This window comes from Sturnira hondurensis, unplaced genomic scaffold (assembly GCF_014824575.4).
Source record: "Sturnira hondurensis isolate 20B ecotype Veracruz unplaced genomic scaffold, ASM1482457v3 Scaffold0023817, whole genome shotgun sequence".
Lineage (NCBI taxonomy): Eukaryota > Metazoa > Chordata > Mammalia > Chiroptera > Phyllostomidae > Sturnira > Sturnira hondurensis.
The window spans coordinates 14,101,657-14,114,414 of NW_028096448.1; the positions used below are offsets into that span (position 1 = coordinate 14,101,657).

The following is a 12,758-nucleotide window of genomic DNA, read 5'->3' on the forward strand; positions in this document are numbered from 1 at the left end:
TTTCTTATCTTTAAAGAAGAGGAGAGGATATTATTATTTAACCCCATCTCCTCAAAACCCCAACTCTGACACTAACTTCTGTCAGCTGCAGTTGTCTTTGTTCAGCCCTTTGCAAGCAGCCTCAGACTAAATGCCTTCTCAAGATCAGCTGTTTGCCCAAATTGTTACCCCAGGTGAAGGAACTGGGAGAACAGGTTATTGCCTACCCCCAAGGCCTAGTTGAATGGGTTTGACCTTGTCATAACTCCCCTGTAGCTGCAAAGGGTGTAGGGTTTGAGCAACTTGCAGGGTGCTTGTCACTACTGCACTACTTCCTGGCGTGTGACTTAGGGCAAGTCACTACATTTCTCCTCTACAGTTTATTCTTCTGTGACATGAAGTCACTCTGGAGCCCAGTTCCCAGAGTTGTTCTGGAGATTAATAACTATGTAAAATTTAGCATAATACCTGGAATATCATAAGAATATACTACTGTTAATGTCTACTAATTTCATTATTATCACAGTCTTTAAGGAGATTATGGTTATATTGGATTAGAGAGTTGGCCAGGGTCAATAAAAAACAATTACAGTACAATTTTCTTTTAAAATTTCCCATTCTCCGCACAGACTTCTCTTTATTATCAGGTAAAATTATTCTCCTAGTGTGTAAGTCATGAGTTTCATCAAATGCAGGGTATCCCTCCCCACAAATTGTGCCAAATTTGATATAAACCAACATAGTTTGAATAATTAATCAACATCCAAATGTGTCCACATCGATCAGAATTCGGGCTTTATTACTGTACAGTGGAAAGAACCAGAACTTTATTCCAAGCACCTGTAGTTAAAGATTACAGAGAAGCATATCGTTCACCAAATACAGCCAATACGTAAAGAAAAAAAATGACATTGAAAAACAAAATTTACTTACAATTATTTGTAATTAAAAAGCCCATTTCCCTCAAGCCTAAATTTGTAATTTCATAGTTAGCACACAAATTATTTTATAAAATCTAGTTAAACAATGTAATGGAAATAATATTTGGTAGAATTTTAAAAATTGCAAAGATATGTGACTTCAAAATAGTATTATTTAAATCCAGTTTTAAACCTCCAAAGATAGACTGCTCCTAGTAGACTTAAGTACATGATTACTGAAATACAAAGCATGTAAAAAAAAGAAACTAACATATATTGTGTCCACCCTCAATTTCATGAAGGATAGAAAGATGCTAAAGCAAGGCAAGAGTAGACATTTTTCCTTTTCTGTTTTCTCATACAATCTACTGCTCCTGTTCTGTCTTAGGGTTACGATTCAAACTGGAAATTGTAATGCAATGCTGAGAGGGGAAATTGACAAATATGCTGCCTTATCATTTCCTTTCAGGTCTTATTTGGGACCTTTTCCTGCCCTCCCCAAAAAGGCATGTGCATGGGGAAGGGGTCTTGAAGAAAAAGAGTTAGTGGGAACATGAGACATTCATGTTCTGACATGGCAAACACAATACAGTTTCTACCAGGAGATACAGCAACTCAGAGAAAGGATAATGGGTTAACAAGGTTCTTGGGCCAGAATGGAACAGATTGAGCATCAGACTAAATTGGTTTTGGATTCCATAACATCTAGAATTTCTGATAAGAGAATTTTTATTAATAAAATATATGCTAAGCTTTTGAGAGAAGTTTGCTTTTCTGGCTATTGTATTTTTAATATACACCTGCTCTGTATCAGTGCAAGGGACTAGGAAGGAGAGAAAGATTTCACAGCCCATCTTGCAGAAGCCACTTTAACAGTGTGTGGACATAGCTGGGTCACTGTTTTCTGATCCCCCATGCCCTATGGAGGGTAAAATGTAATATGGTAGCAAAATTGGCTGACTCTTGTATTCCTATGGGCAGTTGGACTTATTCTTGGGAACCAGTAGCCTATAAATCATGACCTCGCTAGCCTGGAAGATGCATTTGAGAAGGATCTATTAAGGGATGATAAACTCACATATGTACCTCTTGCTGCTACGACAGACCTCATCGCTCCATTTGCCCTGAGCCGACTGGGAGAACAGGGCACAGTTTTCTCGCTTGCCACCATTAGGCTGTGCTCGGTCCCAGTTGAGGAAGGAGATGGCAATTCCACTGACATCAACAAACTTGCCTTCTGTAACCAAGTCATTGATGCCCAGCCAAAAATCATTGACGCCTGGCAGGCTCCTTTTACCATAGTCTCGAAGGGCATTGATTTCATCCGAGTTTCTGGGGATAACCAGAGTCCCTCCCTTGGAAATGCAGTCTTCGTTGGCCTCATGGAAGTGTTTCGAGCCTTCCGAAGCAAGGAGGCATTTCTTGTGAACTTTCGTGCCCCGGAGACATACTGTAAAGATGTGATATTTGACATATTAAGATATGTCAAAGTGTAATACATCCAGGACTGGACCTGACAAGTAACATTACATATTTGTGGAATGAATATGTGATGGTAATACTGAGTTAACATTTACTTATTAGAGATTTTGCATGTTTTGGACATTGCACCAAGCACTTCACCTATATGAACTCATGTAACAATCACAGCAATCACAGATGGGATTTTATTACCCCCATCTTTACGTATCAGGATATTGAGGCATAGAGAAGTCGTTACTTGCACCAACTTAGCATGTAAGGATGTCACTTACACAGTACACGAGGTCACCACTATATACACCTAGGTCTGTCTTACCCTTCAAACATGGCCTTTAGCCTCATGCTGCCTGATATGCATATGTGTGTTCGTGTGGCTCCATCATGTGCTGGATTTCCTTGGGGCTTCTAGAAGTGGAATGGTATTCCATGGTTATTAAAAACAAGAACAAAAGTCCGAGTTTGCATATGGAGAGACAGTGTTTTTCTTATGCAGATCACTCAGCCCTGGTAATATTGTTCAGGTTATCCAGGCTAAAACCAAACATGAAGACAGTTTAAGGCAAAGCATTGGAGACATTTACTAGCTTTGCAAACCTTGGACAAATTATTTAATTTCTCTGTGCCTCAGTTTCCTCATTTGTTAAATGAGGCCAGTCATAATGGCAGGTATCTCATACATTGTTGGAGGATTGATTTGTTAATGTTTATAAAGTACTTGACTATAGGTAAAGCATTAACAAAACTCCACCTCTGCATGCACATTTGACCTGCTTTTAACTTTTTAATTCTGTTTCCCTGGAGACCTGATAAAGGGAATGTATCACCAGTGTTACTAGGCAACATTGCTTTTGGTGAAAAAGTGACCTTGCATTGGTAACATGGATGGTCTGGGAATTATAAGTGGTCTGGGACCCAACAGACCTGCTTCTGAAGTTGCTGTGAGAGTGTTGGTTCCTGGGGGTCTGAACCTTGCAAGCCAAAGCTGTTCCTAGCTCCTGGTCAGTAATGTGTGTGGCTGCATAGGCTGCTGGGGGGCTATGCTCCAGACAGGAAGGAGTTCCAGATGCTGCTCTCTGCTGGGCAGACTGGTTCTGACCAAGGTCCTTCCATGGGCATTTAATGTGTGTGGCCTGAGTCCTGTGACCCTGCATTTAGTTGAATCTCAGCAGGTCTCTTAAAGAGCACTTAGTGAACATCTAATGAATGCTAATTATTTAAGGTAGTTAAAACTTGATTTAATTCTGTTTCATTGCCTATAGGAAATTATGAACAGACTTTTAAATAAATGTGTTATCGGAATGCCTGTTTTTATTTCCATCCCTCCCATATATAGAGGAAGGGAGTGGAAAATCAAGCTAATTTCCTGAGACAATCATCTCCCCAGCTTTTGGATCCTTTCTTTTGGACATATCTGTCTCGTCGATGTCTCTTTTAAAGAGAGGTCACCTAGAACTTGACAGGTACCATGTTCCCTCATCTCCTTGGAGACGAGGCATTGATGAGATAGATGGGTCTCACCTGTCTGTAGGGCCTGCATTTCCTTCAGCGCATTCACTTCTCTCCAGAGCTTTTCAACTTGAGTCTTCAGGTCTCCATCCTTCTCTGGAAATATTTTAGGGTGGGGTGGTATAGGAGAAATAAAAAGCATATGATTAAAATAAGATCAAAATAAAACAAAGCTTTGGAATCCAGAACCTAAGGCAACAGTGGTTTTAATGACATTGAGCCTCGTGTCCATGAAAAGTGAAGCACGACAATAAGTTGGCCAAGAAGACACATAACGGTCTGGTGGGGGCGATCATACCAGTAGCTCCTGCTGTAAAATTGGGCTCCCGTCTCTCTCTCCAGTCCCTTCCATGGGACTCTCCTCCATCAGGCCTCAGAGTCCCTGACTCTCCGATGCAGCCGCAGCAAGCTGTCTCACCTCAGGACCCTTTCCTTTGGGTGTCTTCTGCCTGGAACACTCCTCCTCATCTCTTGATTGAGTTTAAACATCTCTTCTTCGGAGAAAAATTTTCAGATTATCCTCCCTACATTAGCACCCCTCTGGCTTGTCTCTTTCTTTGAACTTTATTTTTCTTCAAAGCACTTTTTCTAATCTATAATTATTTTGCTTAATTTTGTCTGTCTGGTTATCCAGGGTACTCCTGATGTTTAATACAATACTTGGCACATAATAGGCACTCATAATATTTGTTGAATGAATCAACAAAATTCCAGAACTGATGGGGACTGCCTCAGAGTGACAGCTGTGAACTCTTTAAAGGCAGGAATTGTTTCTCTCTTTTTTTTTTAGAGATCATATTTATTTATTTTTAGAGAGAGGGGAAGGGCAGGAGAAAAGGAGAAAAACTTCGATATTTGAGAGGTACATCTGTCTGTTGCCTCTCACACACCCCTTACTGGGGACCTGGCCCAGAACCCACTCATGTATCCTGACTGGAAATTGAACCAGAGACCTTCTGATTCACAGGTCAGCACTCAATCCACTGAGCCACACCACCCAGGGCCAAACGTAGGAATTGTAATAAATCATAATAAAAATTAAAAGTACTAAAATGTTATTATATCCTATGCACCAAGAGTTTAATTCTTTCAATATTCCTGTGAGATATACACCATCACTGTCCCCATCTCACAGAAGAAGAAACAGAGGCACATACAGCTGAACTAACCTACAAAAGGTCACCTAGCTATCAAGGTGCAGCCGGGCTTTGACTCACTGACTCCATTTCTGTTCTCCCCCATCCCCCCCATCTGCTTCAGCACCACGATTGCCTTTGCCTGCTCAGTCCCTAACACATGGTCTCAGGCAGAGAAAATGCTTAATGTTTGATATGAGCTGTCCCCTGATGTGTCTTTGTGGAGGTTCCACATAGAGAATCTATGCTCTGTGCTGGGCTTCTCAGGACAGTCCCAAATCCAAACGTGCTGACTCACCATCCCCATAAACAAGTGCTTTGCAAGCCAGGCTTTTCCATATTTGGGTTAGGAAAATGCTCTCTGGGGTACACAGAGTGCTCCCAGCTCTGCTCCACTTCACCCGTTTCACTTGATACTGCCCATCAATTCTTAAAGCACCCAATATCTCAGCCTAGAAATACAATAGCCCAAGCATGTTCTCAAAGAGCTGGACCATTCAGTCCAGAATAAATATGAGTATATATTAAGAATGTAAAACCATTGGCTGTTGGAGGCCAGGCTTGCAAAGACCTGAAGACTTGCTTCCCATTGTAGGTTGTCCTTCAGCCCTATAAATGTCATTCCCCCATTCCTCTCAGCTTCCTGCTCCATTTTATTTATTTATAAAAAATATTGATTTATTAGAGAGAGGGGAAGGGAAGGAGAAAGAGAGGGAGAGAAACGTCGATTGGTTGCCACCGGGGACCGAACTCACAACACATGTGCCCTGACCAGGAACTGAACCGGCAACCTTTCACTTTGCTGGACTGTGTCCAACCAACTGCGTCACACTGGCCGGGGCTCCATTCCATTCACATGAGTGGCATCCACAAAGAAGCTGTACACATTGTAATTAACAGGAAGATACAAGAATCAATATAAGGCCCCTGGGAAATCACTACGGGAGTCATTATCCGGGTGGCTCGGCTTCTGCTTGTATCTTGTGTGACACATGGGACTGTGCTTTGTCCGCAGTGACTATGGGCAGTTGCTGTTTCATGGCAGAAGTTGTGTTTTACTCGATACCATGGCACATGATTTTTGAGACCTGTGCAGTGAGTAACAGAAATATCTTTCTTTTGGAGGCGATCACTTAGTTGCCACTTGGCGTTTTCAGAAAGGCTCCTGTTCTCTGTTGTCAGTGTGCTCCAGCACAGGTGCAGTGTAGACGGGAGGCAAAAATAATTCTCAGGAGAAATGGCCAGTAAACACATGGAAAATAGCCTCAGTGACATTCAGATAAACGCAAACTTTAAACAAGTTTTTGTCCTTTTCGTTAGGTTGGCAGGGCTGAAGCTGAAGGTGTGCTGTTGGACTGCAGGGTCTGTGGGGATGGACAGTCTCAGGCATGAAGGCAACATCATAGGCTGAAGTTGTTATTTTAGGAGACAGGTAGAAAGTGTGATCAACCTGCAACTTTGCAGCTAGAAACGTATCAGAACATCCCACCACGGGGATCAGTTCACACACAGACGGTCGCTGGCAGGATGGTTCAGTTTATGAGTTTTTGACCTTACGATGGTGTGAAAACTATATTCGAATTTTGAAGTTGGATCCTTTCCTGGACAAGTGTTATGTGGTACCGTTCTCTCTGGTGATGCTGGGCAGAGGCAGAGAGCCACAGCTTCCAGTCAGCCACGTGACTATGGGGGCAAACAGCCGATACTCTGTATGGAGTACTGTGTTCTCAGTGTCATTCTGAATGTTGTCATGAGCACATGTGTGGTAGTTTAGGCTAAGCTATGTAATAGCTGGCAAGTTAAGTGTATTCAGTGCATTTTCAACCTACAGTATTTTCAATTTATGGTGGGTTTACTGGGACATAACCCCACTCTAAGTCTGGGAGCATCTTTATGTGTGTATAAAGCTGCTCACCGAGGCGCTGACTCGAAAAGAGATAGACTGGAAACCACACAAAAGTTCCCCAAGAGGCAGATTAAATAAGTCATGACCCAGACACACAGGGGAATACTGAGAATACTATGCAGTTGTCAGAGTGACTGAGGTGTGCCTTGTGTTGAGATCTATCCAGGGTTTAGTAGCTAAAAGTCATTAGCTTGTCTACTTGTCTATCAGGCACTTTGTATAGCCAATTCTTATTTTGTTAAAAATATGATTTCAATTGTGCATTTTAAAAGCTGGGAATATTACCTCCTGACAGATAACAGTAGGCAATTCTGTGGAGAAGATTGAGAGAGAGAAAATGGCTTTCCCTTTTGTTTTCATAAAGTATTATTTGCAGGTACTTAAAATACTTTGTGTTTGAGAGTGTGGAGAGAGAACTGTTCTACAGATCTAGGCTTACTACTTCACCTACTGTAGAATGTGCTTTTTGGGAACTAACAGTAAAGGCTGGCAAAGACTGCTTTGAGAGGAAAATATTTAAGATATGTACCAAATCAGTTTTTAAAAAGTATGTTTTCGTGCATGTGTGCATGTGTGTGGGGTGAGGGGAGCTCTCTACGACCTGAACTGCAAATACTTCAGAATCAACCACACAGCACACACACACACACTCACACATTCACACCCCTCCCTCCAACATCCCTATTGGGTCATCACCACCGTATCACTCCCTCCCATTGGTGAAGAAATGCTGGCAACAAAAATATGCCACATCACCCAGTGCTGTGTCTCTTCCCTGTGCCCATCTTCATCAACACATTCCCTTACACACGGGAGATATTTCGGTCTTTCCTTAAAAGAGGTAACAGAGCAGTATATTTTACAAGGAAAAAGATCCCACTTAAACTTTGCATCAGACTTAAATTATATAAATCCCCCCAGAAAAGCGCACTTTTTATAATCATTAAAACACAGCATAAGACAAGCCCCCTCTCTACCCACCAGACATCTGTGAGGTGTCAAATCAAAGCTGACCTTGTTGGTGCTTGTGCCTGTGTGTATGTGTGTCGTTATTAGTGAAGTGCAATGGATGAGAAAATAGTGTCATAATATTTACCTTAAAATATCCTATATGAAAATGACTCAGAGTATGAGATAAAACATTACCCATGTTTTTCCTTTTGCTTTGATTTCAGCGTGTTGCAAACAAATTGAGATCCTCTGTATTCTTTACAACATTTACTTTTTACCGCTTAACCCAGCTAGGTCACCCACAATTTGAGATTGCTTGTGGGTTTAGCTTGCATTAAAATATCTTCGAGCATTGTACGACTTTGCAAGTTAAAATATGTTTAAATTAAAGAGAGGTTTAGGTTCTCTATGACACTGAAAAGTTTAAATATATATAATATAGCAAGCCCTTATATTGCAAGTGGTGTAAAAAGATATCTATCTACATGATAGCCAGTGACAAAACAGAACTTATTAGTTCTGATAAGTTCCTATTAGTTCTTATTACCAATGGCTCTACCCTCTACTCCACATTGAATGAGATTATAATAATCTCACAATTACCTTTGAATAGCGTTACACAGTCTCTGTGAGTGAAACAGCGTACTCCAGAATCAGTATGTTCTGCTTGACCCTTCACCATATCTGGGTGACTCCCTCTGAAAAACATTCTACAAGCCTAACCTCAACTGACAAAGGATATATAATACAGAATTATTTTTATATCACAGGAGCTTTTTTCCCCTGTAAAAACCAAACCTGTTACATGACTCTCAAATATCAGACTCTCCAGAGAATTAGAAGGTCGCTCAGTCCCATGAAATGCCATACCCATATGACGGCACTGTCCCCAGGGGCAGTCTCCTGGAGGGGTTTGGAGATGGACAAAGCCCAGCCCCTGCCCTCCCTGGAAAGCCTAGTATTTTGCCAGACTGAGAAGCCCCATTACCTTTCACTCGGCGTTTGCTGTGCTTCCTGGCTTTGAACTTGGATGTGTGGCTGGTGGTCTGGTCCAGGAGTAAGGTGATAACCAGGACGTAAATTACAAGTCCACTCTTTGCCATGGCTCCCGGGCAAGTCCAACGGCCACTGTGCTCGTTCCTCTGGAGCAGCTCCGGGGTGAGCAGGCTGCACAGCCACATCTTGCTCTGGAGTGCCAGGGCCAGCTTTATAGAAGTGAGCTGGGTAGGCTGGCTTCCGTCCCGCTGACGAAATGCTTGAAGGCCTCGGCTGGCGGCGGCATAGGCGGCCCCTTGTTCTCATTCCTCGTGTCAGACTTGGCTGTTTTAATGTGTGTGCTAGCTCTCCTGGTGGACTTGCCTTGTCACAGTGTATCGGAGTTACCCGAGGGACAAAGGGTTTTGCCTGTGTTCCTTTTAAAAAACTGAGAGTCCAGGAAGTGTAGAGTCTCTGTGAAGATCACAACTTTTGAGTCTTTTATTTGGTACTCTGGAGCTCACTCAGTGTTTTAGGAATGTGTCCAATTCAGTTTTCAGGACAAAAAAAATGACCAAGAAACATACACACACACCCTAAAACAGGAAAGTTTCTGTGTGTGTGATGCTTCAACAGCCCTGTGTGTCAGTACCCACTCATGCCTCTCCACAGCCCAAGTGGGTTGCTTACAGGACATAACGGAAGGAGCTGAAGTGGACGGTGCGTGCTGAGGTGTAAGGCATCCCTTTATCAGGGTTTTACCGCACTCTTAGAGTTAAAAAAATTAGGACAGTGAATTATTTCCACAAGAATCGATGTAAAATACCGACTATAGGTATATTATGGGGGCTCCTCACCCAGTACTTTTTCTGTGAAACTACTAAACACTTAAATAACACCTTCAAGTGAATTAGAGAAACAACAGAAAATGTAATGAAAGACCCTATGTAATTATACTTATATTAATGAGGGCTTTAAGGACAAAATTGAGAGCCAGATATACTTTTGTTGTGTCAAAAGCAATGGATTTCCACACAGGTGGGACCGAGATTGAGTGAGTTAGACCTCAGGAAAAGGCCTCTTGGGACTGACTCCATCCCTATTACCTGATGAGCAGGTGCAGACAGCGTGCAGGGCTTTCAGATTTTGGAAGGTCTGAAGGACGAAAGTAATTTTCTCTCTTTTTTTTTTGAGACAATAAGGGAAGAATCACGGGGTGACTGGTTTCCTCTGAATCTCAGTAAGGAAAGCTACAGTCTGACCTACCTGCCTTAGAGAGTGTGGTGGAAGTAACGAGGAGCTGGGCTCACATTCCCCTTTCACCTGTTTACCAGCTGTGTGATCTTGGGCAAGTCAGTGAACCTCTCTGAGTCTTCTCTTCGTGATGGGGTTAGGAATGCTTACTTTACAGGGCTGTGGGAAAGATGAACTGAAATAATGGGTAGAGCACTTAGCACAGTGTCCAGTGCTTAATAATAATAATAATAATAATAACAACAACTCTGATATCCTTACCATTAATTACAATAGTATGTACAATTTCCAGAATGCCAGACCTTTTTAGTCTTCACAGCAAGACTGGGGACTAAGTAATCTCTCAGTTTTATAGACTAACAGTCCCCAGCCTTTTTGGTACCAGGGACCATTTTGTGGAAGACAATTTTTCCGTGGACTAGGGGTAGGAGGCTGGTTTCAGGATGACTCAAGCGCATTACGTTCAGGCTCACCTCCTGCTGTGCGGCCTGGCTCCCAACAGGCTTGGGATGGTATCGATCTGTGGCCCGGAGGCTGAATACCCCTGTTACAGATGACTGAAACTGACTGAACCCCAGAAAAGTCCAGAGGAGTCATTCAGTGTCACTCAGATCCCAAGGGTAGGAGTGGAAATTAAAACCTCGTTTTGATTGACCCCAGAAGATCTCTCTTTTGACCTGTGCTGTGAAAAGTGTTTGTGCTGTGCTTTGAATTGAACAGGGGAAGGATCAATGTTTTACAGTTGATCCTGTGAATGATCAAAAGTGCTTTTTGCCAGCTTCTTAAATCCTTTACTCAGAGATTTCAAGTTACAGAAAACGAGTAGGAAGCTAGTGATTTCCCTTAGATCTCCGGTAGGTGCTGTGTTCAACTTGAACTTAGAAGAAAGAGGTGTCTTGGTTTCTTCAAAATAAATCTGTATGTTTTTAAGCTCTTTTTCTTTTCCAGGAAAGCCTCTGACACTTTACCGATTTGTTTTCTTTTAGCCAGATCTGAAAGCCCATGCTTTCCTTTTTTAAAATTAATAGACGTTATTTTTTAGAGCCCTTTAGGCTTATAGAAAAATTGATCAGAAAGTAGAGAGGACTCCTTCCTACCCTCCTCTGTGCCCCCCAACTTCTCCTATTATTAATATCTTGCATTTGTGTGGTGTATTTCTTACAATTGGTGAATACATATTGATATATTATTATTAACCAAAGTCTGTAGTTTACATTAGAGTTCACTCTTTATGTTGTACGGCCCTATGGGTTTTAGAAAACCAGTGTCCTGAGATCTTCTCAGACATACTTTATCCATCTGTGTAATCTAGAAAGACCCTATTCTGCTCTCTTCATCAAAGTGTCCTGTTGCCTGTGTAGCCCTTATTATGATTTGTTACTTGTTTAAAAATTCATTTACTTAATCATTTCCTTGCTGGATTTCAGTCTCTCTGGCTAGGTTCTAAGTTTTGGAGGGCAGGGGCTGTTTCAGGTTAGCTCAATTCTGCATGTATCGCAGCACTGGGCACATAGTATTTGCTCAATAAATATTTACTAATGTGTGGCGGGACCATTTTGCTTTTGCTTTTGCTTCCCTTTCTTCCCACATCTGCTCTTAGGCTCCAGCAATAAGGCACTGGACCAAGAAAAGAGCAACTCAACTCATGGAAGAGTAAGAGACCATGACTTACTTGACATACTAACACTTGCAGTCCTGTTAAGAAACCATCACTCTTAGCACTGGGGAAGTTCTGGTTGTTTTTGTAAGTGCTTGGCCCTGAGGCCAGACAGGGATGGGAACTTTCCTTTAACTTCTCTTCCTCCTGCAGAGATTCCAAGTCCAGGTCATCCTCCTTCAGGGAAAAACCAGTGGAAACTAAAGGGCTGCAGGATTGGCTCGAAGGAGGAGGGAGAGGGATCCCTGGGTGGAGTTGGATCTGAGAACCTTCTCAAGGCAAGGATTTTTGTCCTAGTCCCAAATGCCAGCTAACATCAGACATGGTCTCTCCACCAGACACAGCCTCCCCGCCACACACGGCCCTTTGCTTGAGCTACCCCACTCCCCAGACTTCAACAGGAACAGCAGGAAAAGAATCGCATCAAGTGCCACACACACAGTACAGATGAAGGGGATGGGCGGTCCTTTCCCCACCTTGTCCTTAGGAAGGCAGACCTCACCTGGTTTTCTTGGAGGCTGAACAGTCCCTTCTCTGTGCAGCAGGATGACGTCGCCAGCTCATCTGCTGGGCTGGGCCGGGCCTGGTTTCTGAAAGGGCTATTTAAGAAGAAGCACACATTTATAGGCAGGGAATAAAAACTATAAAAATATTGCCTTTAGTCAAAAGTGTTTTGGTGAGGATTTAAAAACTGTCACCAGGGCTTTACTTTCTGTAATGAATTGCTGTTTACAACACATCCCCTGACCATCCTGTTTAATTGCTGCAGTTATTCCACTGGTTGCTGTTTTAAGGTTGCTCTAAGCTGTTTTCCAGTGTCATATTCTAACATGCCTATCTGGCTTCATTGCTGTTTGTCTGTTAATACTCAAGGCTGGATGTGTTTGGAGGCTGTGTGCAGAGGTTCAAGGGCAGCATTTAGCAGAAGTGATAGGATTGAAATTGAATATAGCAAAGCACCACCAGTTGAAATGCTTGGAGGAAAGATTGGT

At 42.4% G+C, this 12,758-nt stretch overlaps 1 protein-coding gene across 1 annotated transcript; it reads right to left on the minus strand.

Annotated features, from left to right (window-relative positions):
* Positions 1-767: 767 nt before the first annotated feature.
* Positions 768-9,002, minus strand: CLEC3A (C-type lectin domain family 3 member A). The gene is made up of 3 exons (XM_037037910.1): positions 8,869-9,002; positions 3,900-3,983; positions 768-2,349 (listed from the first exon to the last, which is right to left on the minus strand). Exons 1-3 carry the CDS (start codon positions 8,981-8,983, stop codon positions 1,958-1,960), a joined length of 591 nt encoding a protein of 196 aa, XP_036893805.1. The 5' UTR covers positions 8,984-9,002; the 3' UTR covers positions 768-1,957.
* Between the last annotated feature and the right edge of the window lie 3,756 nt (positions 9,003-12,758).

Bases quoted from the DNA above. Each gene is read 5' to 3' on its own strand.
- CLEC3A (XM_037037910.1), bottom strand. From the start codon at position 8,983: ATGGCAAAGAGTGGACTTGTAATTTACGTCCTGGTTATCACCTTACTC. The intron at 3,984-8,868 runs GTAATGGGGCTT...AAATATTTCCAG, and splicing joins CAGCAAACGCCGAGTGAAAG to AGAAGGATGGAGACCTGAAG. The intron at 2,350-3,899 runs GTGAGACCCATC...ACATCTTTACAG, and splicing joins AATGCAGGCCCTACAGACAG to TATGTCTCCGGGGCACGAAA.